Source organism: Acanthochromis polyacanthus, chromosome 24 (genome assembly GCF_021347895.1).
Source record: "Acanthochromis polyacanthus isolate Apoly-LR-REF ecotype Palm Island chromosome 24, KAUST_Apoly_ChrSc, whole genome shotgun sequence".
In the NCBI taxonomy this organism is placed as follows: Eukaryota; Metazoa; Chordata; class Actinopteri; family Pomacentridae; genus Acanthochromis; species Acanthochromis polyacanthus.
This window is the reverse complement of record NC_067136.1, coordinates 4,038,468-4,062,887: the sequence shown is the minus strand read 5'-3', so window position 1 is coordinate 4,062,887 and position 24,420 is coordinate 4,038,468. Positions and strand designations below refer to the sequence as shown.

At 42.7% G+C, this 24,420-nt stretch overlaps 1 protein-coding gene across 1 annotated transcript; it reads left to right on the top strand.

Annotated features, from left to right (window-relative positions):
- The first annotated feature begins 1,029 nt into the window (after positions 1-1,029).
- LOC110972039 (serrate RNA effector molecule homolog) lies at positions 1,030-21,646 on the top strand. Its single transcript, XM_051944683.1, has 21 exons — positions 1,030-1,143; positions 2,740-2,875; positions 7,012-7,122; positions 7,197-7,343; positions 7,620-7,680; positions 8,537-8,834; positions 10,438-10,652; positions 12,931-13,038; positions 13,110-13,233; positions 13,972-14,099; positions 14,187-14,248; positions 15,048-15,126; positions 15,241-15,405; positions 17,805-17,978; positions 18,964-19,117; positions 19,227-19,339; positions 20,294-20,374; positions 20,447-20,597; positions 20,681-20,782; positions 21,131-21,245; positions 21,327-21,646. Exons 2-21 carry the CDS (start codon positions 2,757-2,759, stop codon positions 21,400-21,402), a joined length of 2,583 nt encoding a protein of 860 aa, XP_051800643.1. The 5' UTR covers positions 1,030-1,143; positions 2,740-2,756; the 3' UTR covers positions 21,403-21,646.
- The last annotated feature ends 2,774 nt before the right edge of the window (positions 21,647-24,420 follow it).

Below are 24,420 nucleotides of genomic sequence, written 5' to 3'. Positions count from 1 at the left end.
GATTATTGATATTTTTGTATTATTTCTCCAAATTTTTGAGACTTTTGTTCATTAATATCAAGGTTTTTGACATTTTGACATTAACATCCAAGTTACATGAACCTTTAACCTGCCCTCCAAATGGCACATCAGGGCTAACCAGGTAGACTATATTTAGAACAAGGCAGTCTTTACATATAACAGGTGTCTGTGTCCAAATAAGAGAGAGAGTAGACAGACTGACTGAGAGACAGAGCTGACAGACACACAGAGAGAGAGAGAGACAGACAGACGGAGAGAGAGAGACTTGGTTTGCTTCGGCAGACACAGAAGACACTGCATAGTGTAGCTGCTCTTTTGCGACGCGTGTAGGCTAAACATGCTCCGTATGTGAGGTCACGGGTGTTCCCCCTCCTCCTCCTCCACAGCGCACACCGTTGTTGCCATAGATACGAATCATATCTATGGTTGTTGCCTCTGCAATTTTTATTGTGTGTTCTCCTCTGTCCATAGGTCTGTGCGCGTCACAGATACGAGCCGGCAGCTACACAGTTGTGCAGTCATGTGACTGAATGACGACCTCTGATTGGTGAAATACAGTCATGTGGTAGAACTTTTTGTGGAAGTGTGTATCGAGCACAATAAAAAAGTATATGCGTTATCACTTGGATAACAAGAGAAGTAACGAGCCGTGAAGTGCAGAGTTGCGTTTCATATCCACAAACATACTCAAGTAAAAGCAAAAAAGTATTGTGCTTTAAATTTATTCATAAAAGTACAATTTATCAAAAAAACTACTCAAGTAAATGTAACGGAGTAAATGTAACTCGTTACTTACTACCCACCTCTGGCAGTAGTATCCAGGTTTTAAGATTTGTGCATTGATTTTAATGTTTTATGAAACATTTTTTGTGCTAATTATCTAAATATTATCTAGAATTAAGCGTTTGTATCCATGTAGTTTACATATTTGTGCATTAATATGCAGGTTTTTCATGCTTTTAATACATGTGCACTAAGTGCAGTTCCTGTGGACCACCAGGGGGCGCTGAACGTTCCGCTGAACACCAAACGGAAGTAAAGCGGACCGGAAGTGTCGTTGGTCCATCTGTGAGTGGCGGCGGGACAGCTGCGTTAGCTACTTAGCTTGTTGATCGTTTTCAGGTAAAAACGTCTAAAACTCATTTTTCTACTCCGTCCGGCTTCAGGAGGAGCAGCGGGCGGACCGGAAAGAGAAAAACCCGCTTTTAGGTGTTAGCAGGCGGCGCTAGCTCTGATGCTAAGCTGCTGATTAGCCGCTGTTAGCTTCGGCCGGCTAGCGGGATGCTAACAGGCAGCGCTAGTTTTACCTGTTAGCGGTGATAAACTTTAACTACAGTTTGTGTTTTCAGTGTGAAGTCGCTGTTAGTTTGTGTTCGGTTGAGGAGTTCAGGTTGACGCTTAAGGAAGGAGTTCAAGGAGTTGGAGCTAGCAAGCTAACAGGCTAGCAGCTGCTTATTGTTTGTCGTCTTGTTGTTTTTCTTCTTCTTGAGGCCCAGACCACCACAGGAATCTGTCAGATGGATGTAAAATGTGTTTTAGACAAACTAAGATCACTTTCTGAGCCGGTCTGGATCAGAAAACAACAAAAAATCAGACATTAGACCCATAATATTCTGCGCATTTTTTTCAGTATTTATTCTGTACTGTCTTTAAACTTTTTTTTCTCTCATTTGGAGCTGCTGCTGTAACAGTGAACTTTCCCCACTGTGGGATCAATAAAGTTGATCTTATGTTCCTGTACCAGTATTTATTAGAAATAGTCTGTAGTACTATCCAGGTCATTATTTATGTGTTTAGACACAGTTTTATGACACTTTTGTGGATAAATATCCAGATTATTTATACTTGTCGATGTGAATATTGATATTAATGGTAGTTTTGTTGGTTATTATTAGGACTATTTATGTTTTTGTCTGCTTATATCCAGGTTAGTTATGTTTCTGTGTATTAATATTCAGTTTGTATTTATGTGTGAATGTTTATATAAATGATATTGTTGAGCGTTAATATTGGGGCTGGATCTAAATATTTGGTCGTTATGGTGGCATCTAAATATTAATTTTGAGATCCGAATATTCAGATGACTGAAACACAACTCAGTAGGAAATACCGGTGAAAATGTAAACTATACGTCTGATTTATGTCCGGGAGTGGACTTTGAATGTAGCATGATCCAGTGCAAATGTAAATAAATAAAATAAACTGTATATAAACCCGTCTTACAGCTGAGTGACGACGTATTCTTCCACTCACCGACTGGTTCCCTTGAACCAACGAAATGCCGTAAACAGAGGACCTTCTGTGTTTGTCCTTTTGTCTGTCAGTGTCCAAGTTATTGATTCTTTTCTATGTTAATGTCAGGATTTTGTATGTTTTGGTGTCTTAAAGGCTCCTTTTATTGCATGTTATCACATCTAATTTTTGGCATGTTTCTAAGTATCGGTAGCGTGTTTTCTATGTAATGAAGTCGGTCTGTGGTTTTAGCTCCAGGTTCTTCTAATCAGACGTATAAAAAGAAAATATTTCTGTATAGCTAGCGTTACTCAGGATTTTCTGTTGTTTTTTTAAAGCACATGTACGATATTTATCCTTGATAAATACCAATCAGTATCAGCAGATACAAACCCAAAGGTGTAGCTCTTTGAAGTGTTACAGTCTGAGTGAGTGATTGGTAAAATAAAGAACTGATCACGTTCTTATTGATCTGCTCCCTGACAGTGAATCGCTTCGATCTGATGGGCGACAGCGATGACGAGTTCGACCGGAGGAGGCGGGACAAGTTCAGGAGGGAACGCAGCGACATGGAGAGGTCCAGGGAGCGGGACGACCGGAGGAGGGACGACTGGCCCGACAGGTAACTTCCTGTCCCCACGGGTAGCTTCCTGTCCCCACGGGTAGCTTCCTGTCCCCACGGGTAGCTTCCTGTCCCCACGGGTAGCTTCCTGTCCCCACGGGTAGCTTCCTGTCCCCACGGGTAGCCTCCTGTCCCCACGGGTAGCTTCCTGTCCCCACGGGTAGCTTCCTGTCCCCACGGGTAGCCTCCTGTCCCGACGGGTAGCCTCCTGTCTCCACGGGCAGCGTCCTGTCCCCACGGGTAGTCTCCTGTCCCCACGGGTAGTCTCCTGTCCCCACGGGTAACTTCCTGTCCCCACGGGTAACTTCCTGTCCCCACGGGTAACTTCCTGTCCCCACGGGTAGCGTCCTGTCCCCACGGGTAGCTTCCTGTCCCCACGGGTAGCCTCCTGTCCCCACGGGTAACTTCCTGTCCCCACGGGTAACTTCCTGTCCCCACGGGTAACTTCCTGTCCCCACGGGTAACTTCCTGTCCCCACGGGTAACTTCCTGTCCCCACGGGTAGCGTCCTGTCCCCACGGGTAGCGTCCTGTCCCCACGGGGTAGCTTCCTGTCCCCACGGGTAGTTTCCTGTCCCCACGGGTAGCTTCCTGTCCCCACGGGCAACTTCCTGTCCCCACGGGTAGCGTCCTGTCCCCACGGGTAGCGTCCTGTCCCCACGGGTAGCTTCCTGTCCCCACGGGTAACTTCCTGTCCCCACGGGTAACTTCCTGTCCCCACGGGTAGCTTCCTGTCCCCACGGGTAACTTCCTGTCCCCACAGGTAGCTTCCATTCACACCTGTGGTTCATGGTATCAATATCTTTCTCAGGTTTTTATTCTTGCTTCTTTTGTCTCCTCTGTGCCATGTTTGTAATTTCTGCATCTTTTTTCATTTTTCATGTTTTGTTTGTTTATTTTTGTCATTTTTTCCTCAGCTGTTTTGTAATTTGTGTCTAATTTTGGTGACTTTTTGATGTGTTTGTGGGCATTTTCTAATTGTCTTTTTGTGTAACTTTTACATCTTTTACTTTATTTTTGCAGCTTTTTTGTGTCATACAGTGGAGATGAAACGTTTGGGCAGCCTAGGTAAAAACTTGCATTAATGTGCATAAAGAAGCCAGGAAAGATAAAAAAATCTCCAAAATGCATCAAATTACAGATGAGACATTCTTATAATATGTTAAAAAAGTTAGATTTTATTTCCGTCATTTACAGTTTGAAAATAACAGAAAACTCAATAATGGAGTCTGCAAATGTTTGGGCACCCTGCAGAGTTAATACCATACATGGCAATTTCTGCCGATTTAATTTCAAATTTAAACATTTCTGTGAATCGTCTAAATCCGTTGAGAAAATTTTAGGGGGGTTAGGTACTTTATTGTCGCCGATGTTAACGAAACTCAAGCGAATAGTTGTGAAATATACAAAAATATGCGCGATTCACCTGCCGTCTGGCTGTGGAGGGATGTGTCCTCTAATCAGACACTGGGGCTGCTGCAGGGTTACTGGACTGACAGCCTGTGCTCTGGGAGGAGGAGAAGCTCACAGCAGCACCTGCTGCTGGTTGAGGACAGTAACTGCAGAATGAGCTGAGTTTTCCTATTAGAGTCTCCAAACGGCAGAAAAAGTTGCTAGATTTGTCGCTAGTCGCTTTTGACAAAAAAAAAGTCGCTAGGAGCTTTGAAAAGTCGCTAGATTTAGTGAGAAAGTCGCTAAGTTGGCAACACTGGTGCTGCTCTGCATCAGCTCGTTCTTCTTGTGTGTGTGTGAATGAACTGATGACGTCAGGCCGGGCGTCACATAAAAACTCACAACTCCATTTATATCGGTTATAGTTTTCTCATTTTATGTGGAAATTGTGAAATCAAGCGGGACCTGCATATTTCTCTTTTTTTTTCGTGGAAATGTGAGATTCTTGCGAGAATTATGTTTTGCGGGGATTATGCGACCTTTGGGGAAATAATTGACCCCCGCATAATCAGCGGCATTTTGGTGATTAATGCGGGAATTCATGCGATCGCATAATCGCGTTTTTCTGGAGGGTCTAGTTACACTAGCAGCATCAACAGCTACTTCAAGTGCCAAGGCAAAAGATACACTGAAAGAGAAGGAAATGGCTGCAAGAAAAGCCCACCAGCAGTAGTTAAAAAGGAAGGCTGTCCAGAGACTTACACAGCTTGCTGCAAAGAGAAGAAAATTGGCAAAATAGGAGTGTTACAGTGAACTAACTTGTATATAGTGTACATAGTAGTATAGAACTCTTATAGATTTGTGAAATATTTTGAACTGAAGATAGTGAGAAAAGACTGAAGAACATGTAAGTTTACTTTTCATTAAATTTGCTGACTTAAACAAGTCCAGTGTATGTTTTCTTTTATTCCCCTACATTTTTTTTTCAAGTTTAAAAAGATCCCCTTTATCACAATGCAAGCTCAGAGGTCACACACACACACACACACACACACACACACACACACACGAGGAATTTTTAGCTGAGAAGTGAGGCAAAGTATATATGTTCATTTGGACAGAATTCATTCAAAGTGAGAATTAAACTCTCTTTTCTCTAGTTGAAGAACATGTAAGTGAACTTTTCATTAAATTTGCTGACGTAAACAAGTCTAGTATTACTATGTTTTTGATCATTTTTATCAGTCTAACTGACTTCTATTTTTATCTCTCAGCCCTAACCCTAACCTTCAGTTTACGCCTCCTGATATAATCCACTGTGGAGTTTGAGGTGTGTTTAGGATCATTATCCATTAGTAGAAGCCATCCTCTCTTTAACTTCAGCTTTTTCACAGATGGCATCAAGCTAGCGTCCAAAATGTGCTGAAATTTTATTGAATCCATTTTTCTTCGACTGGTGAAATGTTCCCTTTGCCACTGGCTGCAATACAACCCCAAAGCATGACTGATCCACCCCCATGTTTACAGCTGGACAGAGGTTCTTTTCATTAAATCCTGTGCCCTTTCTTCTCCATATGTACTTTTGCTCATTAAGGCCAAAAAGTTCTACTTTAACCTCATCGGTCCACAGAACTTGTTTCCAAAATGTATCAGGCTTGTCTATATGTTCATTTGCAAACGTCAAACGCTGATTTTTGTGGTGAGGACGTAGAAGAGTTTTTCTTCTGATGACTCATCCATGAAGACCATATTTGTATCTCTTTATAGTAGAATAGTGCAGCACAACTCCAGTGTCTGCCAGATCTTTCTGGAGGGATCATGCAGTCAAACGTGGGTTTTCACTTGCTTTTCTCACAATCCTGCCAGCTGTTCTGTCTGATGTTTTTCTTGGTCTTCCAGATCTTGCTTTAACTTCCACTGTTCCTGATGACTGCCATTTCTTAACTACTTTCCAAACATGATATTGGCATCTAAAATTGCTTTGCTATCTTCTTATAGCCTTCTCCTGCTTTGTGAGCATCAGCTGTGTTCATTTCAGTGTTCTAGACAGCTGCTTAGAAGACCCCATGGTGCTGATTGTTGGGGAAAGGTCAGATGAGTCTGGGCATCGAAAAACTGAGAATAACATCACCTGGTCTTTCCAGATGATGATTGTGAACAATCCATGACACTGTCAGGACTCAGCTTTCCAAAGGGGGCGGTGCATGCTAACTCTGCAGGGTGCTCAAACTTTGGCAGACACTATTATTGTGTTTTTTGTTGTTTTGAAAGTGTAAATGATGGAAATAATGTCTTACTTTGTTTGACATACTATAAGAATGTCTCATCTGTAACTTGATGCCTTCTTTTCCATCTTTCCTTGGCTTCTTTATGCACATTAATACAAATTTTTTACTTGGGGTTCCCAGACTTTCCATCCTCACTGTAGTTGTAATTTCTGCTTGTTTTTTAATTTAATACCTGCGTCTTCTGATTGTTTTTGATCATTTTAGTGTCGGTTTTGAATTATTGGGGGTCATCTTTTGCGTCTCGATCATTCCCACTCTGTCAGACTAATATCCTGCTGACTGTTGGTGTGAAGTTAAATCAGAAAATAAAGCTCCTCTCAGACCTGCACTAGTTTCTGTTCATCTGTCGGCCTCGTGTCTAATAGATCAACTCCTCTGTAAAGTCTTTATCTTCTGGTCGGTCTTGTGTTTATGTTTAAGGGTTGTGGCTTCATGTGACGTTTTAAATGTGTTTTCAGGGACTGGGATCGCGGCAGAGAGAGGAGGCGGGAATACGATCGCGGTCGCAGAGAACGATTTTCTCCTCCGAGACACATCAGCCCTCAGCACAAACGGATGAGGAGAGACTGGTGGGTCCAGATCGTTTTATTTAGGGTTCGTTTTATGTCAGAATGATCTGAGTTGACTCTGAGGCTGATTCCAGGGACGACCACCGGGGGGAGCCGTACCGCTACGACCTGCCCTATGGAGGGGGAGGCGGAGCTCCGTTTCCAGGGGCGGGGCCTCAGGGCTGGCACCCCGACTTCCCCCACCTCCACCCCCACCACGGGGGTCACCCACTGCAGGGCAGGTGAGCTCAGGTGTCCTCTCAGGTCTGCCCCCTAGTGGCCAAAGACTCTATCCCATTAAATACTATTTATAGAGTTATATCTGTGATTTTATTGACATTTTCTGACAGTCCTTTGAAGTTATGCATTACTTTTATTTAAATGTGGTGATTTTTAAGTTTAGATTCGGTGAGTTTTCTCCTGTTTTCGTGCAGAGTTACAGTTACAGTCACGTATAGATTAACAGGAAGTCAGAGCAGGTTGGATGACATTTGTTGACCTTCTATTGTTCTTCTCAGGCTGGGGATGGTGGATCCAGACCTGCCTCCTCCTGGTCCTCCAACCATGAGGAGTTTCAAGGTGAGCACAATGAAAACACCTGGATTTATCTGTCTCTAACGCCTGTATTTACCTACATTTACCACCTGTATTTACCTACATTTACCACCTGTATTTACCTACATTTACCACCTGTATTTACCTACATTTACCACCTGCATTTACCTACATTTACCACCTGTATTTACCTACATTTACCACCTGTATTTACCTACATTTACCACCTGCATTTACCTACATTTACCACCTGTATTTACCTACATTTACCACCTGTATTTACCTACATTTACCACCTGTATTTACCTACATTTACCACCTGCATTTACCTACATTTACCACCTGCATTTACCTACATTTACCACCTGTATTTACCTACATTTACCACCTGCATTTACCTACATTTACCACCTGCATTTACCTACATTTACCACCTGCATTTACCTACATTTACCACCTGCATTTACCTACATTTACCACCTGCATTTACCTACATTTACCACCTGCATTTACCTACATTTACCACCTGCATTTACCACCTGCATTTACCTACATTTACCACCTGCATTTACCTACATTTACCACCTGTATTTACCACCTGTATTTACCTACATTTACCACCTGCATTTACCTACATTTACCACCTGCATTTACCTACATTTACCACCTGTATTTACCTACATTTACCACCTGCATTTACCACCTGCATTTACCACCTGCATTTACCACCTGCATTTACCACCTGCATTTACCTACATTTACCACCTGCATTTACCTACATTTACCACCTGCATTTACCACCTGTATTTACCTACATTTACCACCTGCATTTACCTGTATTCTGCACCTGTGTTGATGTAACACCTGTCTTTCCCTGCAGGAGTTCCTGCTGAACATGGAGGACAGCGTGGACGAGACGGAGGCCGTGAAGCGCTACAACCAGTACAAGCTGGACTTCAGACGGCAGCAGCTGCAGGACTTCTTCCTCCAGCACAAAGACCAGGAGTGGTTCCGCTCCAAGTACCACCCCGATGACATCACGGCCAGGAAGGCGGAGTCTCTGTCCGCCCTCAAAACCCGGCTGGGCGTCTTCCTGTTCCTGCTGGACAACAACTGGCTGGACAACGTGTCGCTGGACATGGACCACGCCCCCGCCATCATCAAGCTGCTGGACGCAGGTAAACGCCTAGCAGCGAACACGTAGCACCTAGAGGCTAGCGCCTAGTAGCTAGCAGCTGTCACTACCCGATCCGTCCCGGAAACCTGATTTGTACTGCGCATGTGCTTAAAGTACGTCACTCCGCTACTCCCGGAAAAAAAATAGAATTTTCTGTCAATTACTTAATGATTCAAGAATTATAGGGTTAAGCTAGTAGTAGGAACCTTTAGTAGTGAAACTGTGCGCCCTCCTCCTCACTCTACGGCGATCTGCTTCTGTCGGAGGAAGCACTCCGTTAAACTGCGGTCAGGTGAGCCGCCCGCACTCTGGGCGTTGCGCGGCTATTCTGCATAATACCGTAATGTTATCACAGGCGCTGAGCAGCCAGGCTGACAGACGTCCGCTGAAAATACATGCTGTTATTCAGATTTTGACTTTCAATATCTCCAAATCCTGAGGCGGTGACAAAGATCTCTCACTGTGGCCTTGTCAGGGGTCATCCCAGCTACCACCTGCACAATATCACCTGATTTTACTGTAAAATTTTAGAGAAAATTAATGTCAAAGTATGCTGAAATTTCAATCGTCCGGCTGGCCAACGGCAGATGGGCTGGCCCGTATGAGAGAGGTTCTGCTTAAGGTTTGTCCCTGTTAAAAAGGAGTTTTTCCTTGCCACTGTCATCTGAGGGCTTCCTCTGGGGGTTTCAGGCCATATGGGTTTGTAAAGTGTCTTGAAACATTTTAATTGTAATTGGTGCTATATAAATAAAACTAAATTGAACTGAATTGAATTGAGAATCAGCCATTATGCATCAACACAACTGAAATTTCAGCATACTTTGACATTAATTTTCTCTAAAATTTTACAGTAAAATCAGGTGATACTGTGCAGGTGGTAGCTGGGATGACCCCTGACAAGGCCATAGTGAGAGATCTTTGTCACCGTCTAAGGATTTGGAGATATTGAAAGTCAAAATGTGAGTAACAGCATGCATTTGCAGCTGTGGGGCTGCTCAGCGCCTGTGATAACATTACCGTATTACGCGAAATAGCTGCGCAACACCCAGAGTGCGGGCGGCTCACTTGACCGCAGTTTAACGGAGTGCTTCCTCCGACAGAAGCAGATCGCCGTAGAGTGAGGAGGATGGCGCCCAGTTTCACCACTAAAGGTTCCTACTACTAGCTTAACCCTATAATTCTTGAATCATTAAGTAATTGACAGAAAATTCTATTTTTTTCGGGTTAAAGGTTAAAATGCCTAAAATGCATGGAAAAACGAGTAGCGGAAGTGATGTGCTTTGCGCACATGCGCAGTACAAATCAGGTTTCCGGGACGGATCGGGTAGTGACAGCAGCTAACACCGAGAGGCTAACACCTGACAGCTAACACCTAACACCTAAAGGCTAACACTTAGCAGCTAGCACCTAGCAGTGAGCAGCTAGCAGCTAATGCCTAGAGGCTAATACCTAGCAGCTAGCACCAAGCACCTAGTAGTGAATACCTAGCAACTAGAAGCTAACACCTACAAGCTAACTCCTATCTCCTGTTGAACCAGAGGGGTATTATTATGTGGGTATTATTGGGTATTATTCTTGTCCTCAGAGTGTGTGTCTGTGTGCAGCTGTGATAAAGATGGAGGGCGGTACAGACCTGGACCTGCAGGTTCTGGAGGTTCCTGCTGCTGCTCTGGTTGCTGGCAGCGACACCAGCAGTGGTGAGAAGAGTCAGACTGACCTCAGCGGAGGAACTACCGCTCCGACCGGTTCAGAGCCGACGGTGAGTCTGACAGAGCAGAAAACCGGAGACGGGACGGGAGACAAGAAGGACTCTGAGAAGGTGAGGACAAAGACCTGATGATGTTCTGGTTCCACTTCCTGTATGACAGCAGACCAGAAACCAGCAGACGTGTCCTCGTCCTCTAGACCAGTGGTTCTCAACCCTGTTCCTCAGGACCCCATGTCCTGCATGTTTTAGATGCGTCCCTGCTCCAACACACCTGATTCAAATGATCAGCTCGTTATCAGGCTTCTGCAGAGGCTTGATGACGAGCTGATCATTTGAGTCAGGTGTGTTGGAGCAGGGAAGCATCTAAGACATGCAGGACATGGGGTCCTGAGGAACAGGGTTGAGAACCACTGGTCTAGACCAGCACTGATCCCAGAACAGCCGTCTTCTTTCAGTCTGCTGTCAGGTGTAGTGAAAATGTCCTCACCTGTACACTTTGCCTCCAGCGTCCTCATTAAGTTTTCCATCAGAACTGTATCTGATGAGAACAAGCAGATTGTCAGAGTTTGACTCCTCCAAGGATCCATCCACCTGCACAGCAGATTCCCTTTCTTCACTCTGTCCATCAGCTCACTCTTTGTGTCCTGGTCCATGTGGGTGATGTGTTGGGATGTCGTCCTATCAGACAGCAGCACTGCTTCCATCTGCTGCCTGTTTGTCTCTGTGCATTGTCCCACACATAGCAACATGTGATGCCTGTTGGGCTTTGGTTGTTTGGCTCGTTATGACTTTCCTCTGGCCTTGCAGCTCTCTCTCTTTTCAGCGGAAAAAATCTGTTGGTTTGGCAGTAAGAGAGGGATGCTGTGTTTATAAGAGTCTCAGCATTTTGACAGGCTTTAAAGTAGGGCTGCACCTAACGACGCGTCGTCTGAGCACGATACGTCATCAAAAAAGGAAATGAGCGCGCAATGCAACAGAAATTCCCTTCCGACCGCATGCACGATGCAGCGCCGACGTTCGTCCGTGTCCCGCGCTCCGGTCGGAAGGGAATTTCTGTTGCATTGCGCGCTCACTTCCACTTTTGATGACGTATCGTGCTCAGACGACTTGTCGACGCGTCGTTAGGTGCAGCCCTACTTTAAAGTCTCATGTGCAGCACCTCAGTACACATTCACTGGTAATGATGTACATGAATCCATACTGAATGTATTCCTCTCAATACTTGGAAGACTGACTCGGCTGCTCACTGATCCCTCTGTAGTGGTGGTCTCCTCCTCCTCCTCCTCATCATCCTCCTCCTGGTATTTTTGTCATTTTGAGTCTCATTTTAATAATTTTTGTCCCGTTTTTGTCATTTTTTGTCTATTTTAGTCATATTTTGTCTTAATTTAGTCATTTTTTGGTATTCAGAGTTAGTTTTTTGTGGTTTTATTGTGTCTTTCTGATCTCAGTGTCATCTCCTCCTCCTGTAGATGTTCTTCTGTCTCCATGTTTCCTCTCTGCTCCTCATCAGTAGATGTTCTTCCGTCTCTGCTAGGGGTGTAACGGTACACTAAAATGTAATTTCGGTTCGGTTCAGTTTCCTGGAGTATTCGGTTCGGTTAATTTTCGGTACAAAAAAGGCAGAAAAAGAACGTGAATAAGAACGTAGTCCCGTGGCAATAAAAAACTCCAATGCCATGTGTTATTGCTTTGGCCCGGTCAGAGTCGCGTGTTAGAGGTTGTTTAAAAGCAGACGTTATCGGTGTTTGCACCAAGCTGGTTTTCTTTCTTGTTGATGTAACATTTACTGTCGGGTGATGCCGTTTTAAGTGCGTTAACATATTAGACGTGTTTCCTGTAGCATACCCAATCTCCGTGGAACAGTGCCAACACACAACTTTGGTTTTATCCACTTGTCTTTGTCCATTGGTAACTGTAGAAGGAAAACCAAAATGTTCCCAAACAGGAGAGCGTAGTGAGCTGGGAGGGTCTTCCAGCTCAGGTTGATGCCATTTAGCACGCCTGCTAGCAACGCCTCCACTTCTTCAAGAAGTGGAAGAAGTGGTGTCCGACCAAGAAGTGGTGTCCGACACTCTAAAGCGTCCGTGTGAAAACACGTTAAGGACTTTAGTTCCCGACGGAGCGCTTAGATCACTCTAGTCATAAATTTGAAGAGAAAATAATATGAAATATGAACCGAAACGGTGCGTACCGAAACGGTTGAATACAACCACGTGAACCGTTACACCCCTCGTCTCTGCTCTGCTCCTCATCAGTAGATGTTTCTCCATGCTGGATGATCTCCAACAACCTGCTCCTCTGCTATCTCCTGCAGATTTCTAACTGAAACCTGCAGAATGAAGTGATTTTGATGTTTCCTAAAGTAAAACTCCTGCTTTGCTGTCAGGACTGTGAAGATGCCAAACGTAACGGTCAGAAGGAGAAAGACGAGGAAGAGGAGGATGAGGAGGAGAAGAAGGATGAAGAGGAGGAGGAGGAGAAGCCCTCTAAGAAGGTGAGTCTGCTCCGGCTGGTCTGAACGTCCTCCATGTTCTGGTTTTAACGCCGTCTTCTGCTTCTTCTCAGGGCAGGAAGAGGAAACGCAGCGTGTCAGCTGACAGCGGCGAGGGCAGCGCCTCCGACTCTGACTCCTCCCACTCTGAGAAGGAGGAAGACGAGGAGAAGGAGGAAGAGGAGGACCGAGGAGATGGTACGTACAGCTGGATGTAATATTATACTACTGTTAATAAAGTACCTCAGAATGTTAATTAATGAACTTCAAAACAAATCTCAGAAATACCTAGTAATTAAGAAATAATTATAGAAGGATGGAAAAGGCTGAACACAGTGCAAGAACATTTTTATTATGAAGTCTGAGCTGTATTAATGAACCTTTAAAATGTAGTAAACAGAAAATCCAACAATTCTTCGTAAGATATATATATAATATGTAAATCTACAAACATCTAGCAGATAACAGCTAACACCTAGTACCTAGCAGCTAGCACCTAGCATCTAACAACTAGTAGCTAGTACCTAACACATAACACCTAGCAGATAGTACCTAGGAGATAACAGCTAGCACCTATCAACTAGCATCTAGGAGCTAACACCTAGCATCTAACACCTAGAAGCTAAGACTTAGCAGCTAGCACCTAGCAGCTAACATGAGGTGATGCTATTTACAGCTGGATTTTACAAATCCTAATAAAATGCCTCAAAATGTTAACAACATATGAATTACATTTTTTTTAAATTGAAACTCTATCAATGAACTTTTAAAAGCTCCAACAATTCTTAATAAAATGTCTACAAAAAAGGTAAAAATCTGAACTAAAAGGTGTGAAAATGTTATATAAATGTCCACTAAATGAATGAACTGCATAATGAACGTGATTGTTTTTTAAATTGTATTTATATTTAAAATAAATGTTTGTACATGTTTCAGAGCGCCGTAAAGAGCGAGGGAAGGAGCGTGAGAAGGAGGCGCCGGCTAAGCCCCGCCCCCTCCACCTCACAACCTCGCTGTTCATCCGGAGCATCCCTCCAGAGGTGTCCAAGGAGGAGATCACTGCTGTGAGACACACACCACACACACACCTGTCCTCACTAAACACACTCACCTGTCCTCAGCAGCTGTACTAACCTGACTGATGTCTCCAGCTGTGCCGCAGGTATCCAGGCTTCCTGCGGGTGGCGCTGTCGGACCCTCAGCCTGAGAGGAGGTGAGAAGGTTTCCTCTGACAGTGCACTGGAAAAAATGAACCTCCCAAAACAAGAAAAACAAAAGTTATTTCTAGGAACTTTTACCTTGAAATAAGTGAAAAATCTGCTAATAGAACAAGTGAAAAATGTCTTTAAGATTTGTAGAAATAAGATGTGATATTTAGGATCTTGATCTAAAACAATAGCTGGAGAACTTATTTTAAGCTCCATTTTACCAGGATTGACAAGCTCATGTGTCTTAAAATAAGCCAGACATGCTAAAAAACAGCAGTTTTTCACTCAAAAACAGATTGTTGCTTTCATGTAACCTCCTAATCTGAGATGTATTAACCCTCCTGTTGTCCTCATTTATGGGCACCAAAAAATAGTGTTTCCTTGACTGAAAAAATCAGCAAAAAAATTCCCCAAATTTCTGAAAATTTGCAAAACCTTCAGGAAGATAATTCCAATAATTCTTTAAAAGTTCTACTTTGAAAAAAATCCTCTAAATTTGGCAAGAAAAGTCTTGTAAATATTTTCAACAAATGAGTAAAAACCTTCCAAAAAAATCCTAAAAATATCTGAAATGATTCCATAGATATCAGTAAAACTTCTAACATTTTCTTTAAGAACTTTCACAAAAAAATCAACCAAAATCCAGCAAAATCCACTGGATTAGACCACATCTAAACTGGATAACAGTGGAATATGTGGCTAAAGTCCTGATAATTCCTGAATATCTGATGGTTCTGATCAGGCTGACGTTGGTTCTTGTATGATCTTTTACACACAGAGCTGAGGAGGTTTGTGTGTTTTCAGGTTCTTCAGGCGCTGCTGGGTGACGTTTGACCGCAGCGTGAACATCAAGGAGACGTGTTGGAACCTGCAGAACATCCGGGTAAGCCACCAGAAGCCAGTCAGAACCAGACGTAGACGTAGACGTAGACGTAGACGTAGACGTAGACGTAGACGTAGACGTAGACGGGTCGCTGACGTCTCTGTCCTCCCTCAGCTCAGAGACTGTGAACTGTCCCCGGTGGTCAACAGAGATCTGTGTCGGCGAGTTCGCAGCGTCAACGGTCTGACGCACCACAAGCCGGTGGTGAGGAACGACATCCGGCTGTCTGCCCGGCTGGTCCACAGTCTGGACCAGAGGGGGGCGCTGTGGGTCGGACAGGTACGCCTGCACACCTGAACACGTTTACATTTAAGCAGCTACTGTCCAAGTTTGGGTCGCTTTGTGCCTGAGTTTTTTGTTTAGTGTCTCGTTTGTCATTTTTGTGATACATTTTAAGATCCTTTTGAGTTATTATAACTCAGGTGTTGTCTTTTTCAACAGTTTAACAGTAGTTTTACAACTTTAAAACCACTTCAGATGACTTTTGTAATTATTCAGACTGCTGTTAAGTATTGTGTGTCGTCTTGTGTCTTGATTTAATCATTTTTTGTGATTTTCTGACCGATTTTTTTCGTTTAGTGTCTTGTTTATGTCTTTGTGTCTGTTCTTTGTTGTTTTGTATCTTAATCCACGCTTTCAGTTATACTAATGGAAGTGGCAATAAGAAGGAATACATGATCATTAAATCTGCTTTTTGGCGATCGTTAAGTTGAAATTCATGATACACATATTGAAAGAGGCCAGTTGTCAACTTATTTTACTCTTTTTTCAAGTGTATTTGACCATTGTTGAGCGTTTTCATTTCAGATAAGTGAAATAATTTTGTGTCATTTTTGTGACAAATTTTAAAATCCTTTTTTTGACAAATTTCATTATAAAGTTATTTTAAATCAGGTTTTGTCATTTTTAACAGTTTTAGATTAGTTTCACAACTTTAGAGTGAACTTTAGAACTATTTAAATTATTGTGAAATATTTTCTTTTTGAGAAACATTTAAGATTTTTTGTCATTTTTTGAACCCAGTGACTGTTTTTAAACTCATCTTGGACAATTTTTGCGTAGTTTTAGACAGTTTTCAGTTTTTGTTGACCCATTTTGGAATAATTTCAAGATTTTTTGGGTCATTTTACAGTTTGTAGATGATGTTTGAAATATTTCAGCTTATTTTGGATGATTAAGTTCTTTTAGGATACTGCATTTAACAACCTTTGAAAGTTTTAGAGGTTTTTTAGTTGATTTAGACGAGCTTGAATCGTTCTGGGCTGATTTTGAATCATTTTAGACTTTTTTTACGTTATTTAAACTATTGTTGAGTTGTTTTCATTTTGGACAAATGTTGAAGAATCTTGTGTCATTTTTGTGACAAATTTTAAAATCCTTATCCTTTCAAATTATTTTACTGAATGTTGACTTATAGAACAGGTTTTGTAATTTTTGAACAGCTTTAGAGTAATTTCACAGCCTTTGAGTCACTTTTGGATTGAAAGTTTTAAATTGTTCTTGAGTGGATTTAGACATGTTTGGAATAATTTTGAACAGATTTCAAGTCATTTTGACATTTTTAAAGAATAATTTAGGCACTTTTTGAGTCATTTTATAAGTTTTCATTCCGTTGACAGTTTCTGATTAATGTTGGTCATTTTAAAGTTATTCCTGACCGTGTTAAAGTTGTTCTTTACGACTTTGAAGTCACATTGTTATATTTCAGAACATTTGAACCACGTTTGAGTTTTTCTCTGAAATTTTTTTATAAACTTTGTCATTTTGGACAATTTTTGTAAAACTTTGGATGGTTTTCAAGTTTTGTTGGACCCCCTTTGAGTCATTTTGGAGACATTTTAAGAACTTTTTGGTCAGTTTTAGTCATTTGATAATTTCCACATCATCTTTGAAATATTTGAAGTGATTTTGGATGATTGTTAAGTTATTTTAAAGTATTATATTGCCATATTTAACACATTTTCAGCCGTTTTCAAAGTTTTCGGTCAGTTTTGGAAGTTTTCAGTTATTTTTTACACATTCTTTAGTTCGTTTTGACTAATTAGAATCAATTTGGGCAGATTTGGACTCATTCTGGACATTTCTAGTTATTTTTTGATATTTGTTGAATCATTTTGGACAATCATGATATTTTTTTTTTGTGATTTTTTCAGGTTACAAACTATTTCTGACTAGTCTATAGTTGTTTTTAGTTTTGAATCATTTGGCCATTTTTTAAGTAGTTTTAGGCTGATTACAAGCTGTTTATGAATGATTTGAAGTTCTTCTAGACAAATTTTGAGTCATTTTCAAGAGGTTTTTGTTTTTGGTAGCCATCAATGCAAAACACTGGTCAGTCGCAGTAAAGAAAGCAGCCTCTTTGGTGGAATAACAGATTTGTTTTAACCAAACATCCACCACCATAGAACTGGTCTGTATTATTCTATCAGAGCAGGTTGAACATTGGAGACCAGATGTTCACATCAATGAGCAGGACTCTACTTTATTTCTACTGTTATGCCTTCAAACTTTGATCCACAGATTGGTGGAAGAAAAGACGATAAAACCAAGACGACCCACCTTCTTAGATTATTTAACTCTCAAACTAACGTTACTTTGACCCCAGATTGTCCTCGTGATCGGCTCAGATCACGGTCAGTCAGCTTGGAGATGATCAGGTGTGAACTTCTCTCCTCCAGATGGAGACCAACCCCGTCCTGAAGAACATCACAGATTACCTGATAGAGGAGGTCAGTGCTGAGGAGGAGGAGCTGACGGGCGCCGCCGGGGGCAACGGCGATGACGCTGGCGACTCCAAAGACCCCGCCTCCTCCTCTGAGGTTACCTTGGAGACAGACGACAAGCTGCTGAAGGTGGGAGGAGCTCTGTTCGTGGTGACACTTTTATGTGCAGTCGTGATGTTGATGATTTAGTCTTTAGTCTCCAATGACTCCTACAACTCTGAATCTTCTCTGATGGAACCACTGAAACATAATTCTTTGTCATTGAAAACAGCCTTGTCAGAAAGACCACAAATGGAGGGAAATGGCGCCGATTCTGGCGCCGTTCCAATCCATCTGTGGTCTTTCTGTCTTGGTTCTTCAGGTTCTTGATGGGTCTAAGTCAGGACTTTGGGGAGGCCAATCTAGAACCTTCATTCCAGCCTGATGGAACCATTTCTTTACCACGTCTGATGTGAGTTTGGACTCATTGTCTGGTTGAAACATCCAACTGTGTCTAAGATCAACCTTCTGCTGATGGTTTTAGGTTCTCCTGAAGAACGTGGAGGTGATCCTCCTTCTTCATTATTCCATTTACTTTGTGTAAAGCTCCAGTTCCACAGAGCATGATACTGCCACCTCCATGCTTGATGGTAGGTTTGGTGTTGTTGGGCGTAAAAAGAAAGACCCGCCCAAGACGATCTGAAACCAGGACCAAAATCAAACCTAAACCAGTCCAAACAAGGTTCAGAACCAGTCAGAATCCAGCCCTAAACCAAAGATGAAACCAGTCCAGAAGCTCTTCTAGAAAGCTTCATATCTGGATCGGAGGAGTCAGCAGAGCAGCTGTAGTCCACTGGAATCACTCAGGAGAAGAGGTCATGAATCTAAGATAATTAGATCAACAGAACTTTCTACATCAACAAACTGATCAATGAAGTTATTGTTTGTCTGTTTTTGACCCAGAAAACTTTGTCAGATTTCCAGACCTTTAATAAATCTATAAAAGAACCAAAATACAGGATTCATGTTTCAGTGCTTCCATCATCAATCCAGAGTTCCAGGAGTCGTTGGAGACTAAAGACGATGATAAACATGGACTTATAGTGGATTTAAACCTGGTCTTTACTGTGTTCAGGTTCTGGACCGACTGCTGCTCTACCTGAGGCTGGTTCACTCTGTAGATTATTATAACTTCTGTGAGTATCCTGCTGAGGATGAGATGCCTCATCGCTGTGGGCTGGTCCACGTACGAGGACCTCTACCTGTAGCCAAGATCACAGCAACAGAAGGTGAGCCAATCAGAACGCTGCTAATGACGGTTACAGTGTGAGATGTTCTGGACTGTGAATACCGCTGATGCTGTTGGGTCTAATCCAGCGCTGTGCTCTGATTGGACAGTGAGCGAACACCAGAAGATGTGTGAGGAGCGACTGGCTCCTCTGCTGTCGCCTTCGGAGAATCTGAGTGAAGAAGAAGCTGCCAGACTGGGAAAGAAAGACCCAGAACAGGAGGTAGAACGTCCGTCTGGCTGGTTTTATATCCGTCCTGTTTCTCTCAGTAGTCCCAGTGGCAGCAGAATAACCGGGTAGTTTCAGATGGTCCTGTTCTCAGCTGGTTTCAGGAGATACCAGAGTGTTCCTGGGCCAGATGAGATTTGTAAAGTCTTGATTTATTCACCTGCAAACGTCCTCATGGACCATGAATGAAAGCTTGTTGTTAGGAATGTCACTAATCAACCAAAGTAGATCTCTAACAAGGCAGAAGATAGAGAACGTGTAGATCAGCTGTAGTTCCTGGTTGTTCCAGCAGGTGGAGCCTCTTACTGTTTAATCCTACAGAGACCAGAGGAGGCGTCACTCAGACTACAGTTAAGGCAGAGAGCATTGTGGGAGTTTCATTTTGTGTCTCGTTTTTGTCATTTTGTGTGTTGTATGCATCATTTTGTGTCTCGTTTTTGTCATTTTGTGTGTTGTATGCATCATTTTGTGTCACATTTTTGTGGTTTTGTGACTTGTTTGTGTCTTCTTGTGACTTGTTTTTGGCGTTTTGTCTTGTTTTTGTTGTTTTGTCTCATTTTTGTTGTTTTCTGTCTAATTGTCGGTGTTTTGTCTCGTTTTGTCATTTTGTTTCCCTTTTTGTTGTTTTGTGTCCATTTTGTTGTTTTGTCTTGTTTTTGTCATTTTGGTCTCATTTTTGTTTTATGTCTCGTTTTTGTCGTTTTGTGTTTCGTTTTTGTTGTTTTGTGTCTTGTTTTTTTTTGTTTTGTGTATCGTTTTTGTTTTGTCTCGTTTTTGTTGTTTTGTCTCGTTTTTGGCGTTTTGTCTCGTTTTCTGTCTCATTTTGTGTCGTTTTCTGTCTCATTTTTGTCATTCTGTGACGGTTAATGCCACTGAGTTTTGTAGCTTATTAGCTGATTGACGTTTTCTTCTAACATCGTACAACGTTTCCAACCCATCTTTGTCCAGGTGGAGAAGTTCCTGTCGGCCAACACTCAGGAGCTCAGTAAAGACAAGTGGCTGTGTCCACTGAGTGGGAAGAAGTTCAAGGTGAGGCCCACTTCCTGTGTCTGCTGCCCTCTCTGGCTGGTTTCCATGGTAACAGTCTTTATTGTTGTTCAGGCTCCAGAGTTCGTACGCAAACACATCCTGAACAAACACGCCGAGAAGGTCGCCGCCGTCAGACAGGAAGTCGAGTTCTTCAACAACTTCTTGCTGGACGCCAAGAGACCTTCGCTACCCGAAAACAAGCCCCTCCCACCGCCGGCTCAAGGTGCTGCCCCGCCCCGTAACTTCCTGTTTGTCACCTGAACCCAAATGTTCTAGAATACTGACGTTCTCTCTACTGTTTTTCAGCCGCTCCCCCTGGTCTGCCCGGGTTTCCTGGTCAGTCGCCTCAGCAGCAAAGTCTTCTGGGATATCCTCCAGGAATCAGACCTCCAATGCCCGGCTTCCCAGGTTGGTTGTCCATCAACTGGTCAACTAGACGCCAACTACTTCTGTGGAGGTTCTCAGTCATCCAGGTCCTGGTGATGGTAGGAGCTTCAGGAGAAACCAGCTGGAAGTTCAGGAAGACGTTTCTAGAAACCTCCAGTTGGTTTCTCCTGAAGCTCCTACCATCTCCTCATCCTGTAGATGTTTTTCTATCTCTGCTCCTCAGCTGCAGAAAGATGTTTGTCCATGCTGGATGGATCTCCAACAACTTGAATTATATTAAAAACTACCTTTACAAATCGTCCACAATAACTCAAAATTTATCAGATATGAGCTAAAATGCTAAAATTTTGGTGTGTTTGTGTGCTTCAGGTGGTGGACCTCCTCACCCTCCCAACCAGTTCGGGGCTGGACGTGGGAACTACGACGGCTTCAGGGGTCACCTAGGAGGAGGAGGAGGCTTTCCTGGGAAACAGAGGAACACCAGGTAGAGAAGAAGAAGCTACGACTGACAGCACACAGAAACACGTATTGATCAGCTGTTGATCGGCTCTGTTTGTGGTTCCAGGGGTGTTCGAGGAGACCCTCGGTCCATCATCGAGTACAGAGACCTGGACGCCCCCGACGACCTCGACTTCTTCTAAGCTCTGGAAACCGGAGGATGTTCTTTTTTTACTTTTTTATTCCTACGTTCGCCCTGATTCCTCCATTATCAGTTAGGACAGAAACTGTAGTGTGTGTGTGTGTGTGTGTGTGTGTGTGTGTGTGTGTGTGTGTGTGTGTGTGTGTGTGTGTGTGTGTGTGTGTGTGTGTCAGCTGGACCAACTATCAGTTATTAGTGATGATCATTCGTGACACTTTTCCAATAAAGACCAACACAGGAGACCAGATGTGTAGTTGTGGTTGAATTCATGTTCCTTTAGCTGCGACTCACCAAGCATGGAGGTGGCAGTATCATTACACCATAACTGACTCAAGCATGGAGGTGGTGGTATCATTACACTATAACTGACAAGCATGGAGGTGGCGGTATCATTACACTATAACTGACTCAAGCATGGAGGTGGCGGTATCATTACACTATAACTGACTCAAGCATGGAGGTGGCGGTATCATTACACTATAACTGACAAGCATGGAGGTGGTGGGATCATTACACTATAACTGACTCAAGCATGGAGGTGGTGGGATCATTACACTATAACTGACTCAAGCATGGAGGTGGCGGTATCATTACACTATAACACTCAAGCATGGAGGTGGTGGTATTATACTATAACTGACTCAAGCATGGAGGTGGTGGTATCATTACACTATAACTGACTCAAGCATGGAGGTGGCGGTATTACACTATAACACTCAAGCATGGAGGTGGTGGTATCATTATACTATAACTGACTCAAGCATGGAGGTGGTGGTATCATACTATAACTGACTCAAGCATGGAGGTGGTGGTATTATACTATAACTGACTCAAGCATGGAGGTGGCGGCATCATTATACTATAACTGACTCAAGCATGGAGGTGGCGGCATCATTATACTATAACTGACTCAAGCATGGAGGTGGTGGTATCATTACACCATCACTTTATCTGACTCAAGCATGGAGGTGGCAGCATCATTACACTATAACTGTCAAGCATGGAGGTGGTGGTATCATTACACTATAACTGACTCAAGCATGGAGGTGGCAGCATCATTACACTATAACTGTCAAGCATGGAGGTGGTAGTATTATACTATAGGTAGTGTCTACAGATACGGACCCGTAGCCTGTGGCCTACGGATACGGCACTTTCCCTTAACATAAATATTAATGAGCCGGCTGATGAACGCGCTTCGTGATTGGCTGGTAATCCGACGGACATAAATATTAATGAGCCGGCGACGCTGATGAAGGCGCTTCCGTGATTCGAGGTGAATCTGCGGAATGAATGGCGGAACTAACAGCCAGCAAACTATAAGTATTTTTTTTACCTTCAAAAGTAGCGACAGACTATTACATATTAACAACCTAAACAAAACCCTGACGTATTTTCTGCGTCTGTCAACACAGACACTGTCACAGTCACTTTAATGTTAGCGGACTCTGTTGAATGGCTAAGTTACATCACCACAAACAAATCTCACAATATCACAGTAAATCGAGTTTGTGGGTTTTTTAAATTCATGCCGAATTAAAGAGCTGCTCCTCACCATTCACGAGTGTTTGTTTCATATTCGACATCCTTAATTTTATCTTGTAAATTAGCGTCCGAAATTAAATTGGAACATTTGCAATGGAGTTCGTCAGCCGCTTCCACCACTGAACGCGGTAAACTAATTAATAGGAACTGGACTTCAAACAATTTAGACACGGCGTCTAAAAGCGTAAAAACTGCAATGTCTAAAGTGTGAGAGGAGACGGTGTATTTTTAGTTAAATTATACAATGTTCGCCGTCAAAGTCATTCATATAAACTGCCTGTAATGTGCAGCAAATAGTAGTTAACCGGCGCCAGCTCTTCAGTGACCTTAACACGTCCGTACCTCTAGTACAGATGCTACGGGTACGGGTCCGTACCTCTAGCATCAACCTATACTATAACTGACTCAAGCATGGAGGTGGTGGTATCATTATACTATAACTGACTCAAGCATGGAGGTGGTGGCATCATTATACTATAACTGACTCAAGCATGGAGGTGGTGGTATTACACTATAACTGACTCAAGCATGGAGGTGGTGGTATCATATACTATAACGGACTCGAGCATGGAGGTGGCAGCATCATTACACTATCAAAGCCAATCAGGTAGTCCCACTAGAGTGACAGTCAGTGGAGACGCCGGTTCACATTAATGTAACGTTTATTAAACCTTAATGTTGATTAAACAGTAAGGTCAAGGTTCTGTGTTGTCAGTAGCAGATGGACAACTTTGGAGAACATCATAAACCGAGAACAGAGACAGGAACATAAAGGGAGAACAAAGATCTGTTAGCAGCAGGAGAACTCCACCATGTCACCATCAGGACAGAACCGTCTTTTAGATCTAAAACAGCTGAATTGGTTCTGTAAAGAATCTAGTTTCATTCACGTTCTCTGGAGCTCTTTTTATTGTGAGTAAAGGAACCGTTACTTCATAGATCTTTAATGGAATGTGGGGATTCTTTAAAAGAACGTTTGAAGAAAAGGTTCCTTAAATAACCTGTCTGTACTAAATGTCACTTATAGTGGTAATGAAAGCGTTCTTTGAAGGTTCTCTGGGGACATGTGGGGTTCTTTAAATAATGTAATGAAGAGATGATTAGCTACAAAACGTATGTTTGCTGATGTTCTTTGAGCACCATTATAGTGTGCAAGGGAACTGTTCTGTGATGGTTCTCTGGGGACACATTTAGGGGTTCACTAAAAAGAAATTTGTAGAAATGGTTCCCTAAAGAATTTAGTTTTGCTAAAGTTCTTTGGAGCACTATTGACGCACATTATTATTATTATTATTACATGGTGTGTAAAGGAATGTTCTTTGATAGTTTTTGGAAAGAACCTCTTGCCAAAAGCCTCTAGGCATAACATAGGTTCTTTAGGGAACCATCTCTGTATTCCATTCTTAAAGAACCCCCACATGTCCCCACAGAACCTTCAAGGAATGCTTTTGTTACACGCCCCACATGTTCCATT

Bases quoted from the DNA above. Each gene is read 5' to 3' on its own strand.
- LOC110972039 (XM_051944683.1), top strand. From the start codon at position 2,757: ATGGGCGACAGCGATGACGAGTTCGACCGGAGGAGGCGGGACAAGTTC. The intron at 7,344-7,619 runs GTGAGCTCAGGT...TGTTCTTCTCAG, and splicing joins GGTCACCCACTGCAGGGCAG to GCTGGGGATGGTGGATCCAG. The intron at 15,127-15,240 runs GTAAGCCACCAG...GTCCTCCCTCAG, and splicing joins GGAACCTGCAGAACATCCGG to CTCAGAGACTGTGAACTGTC.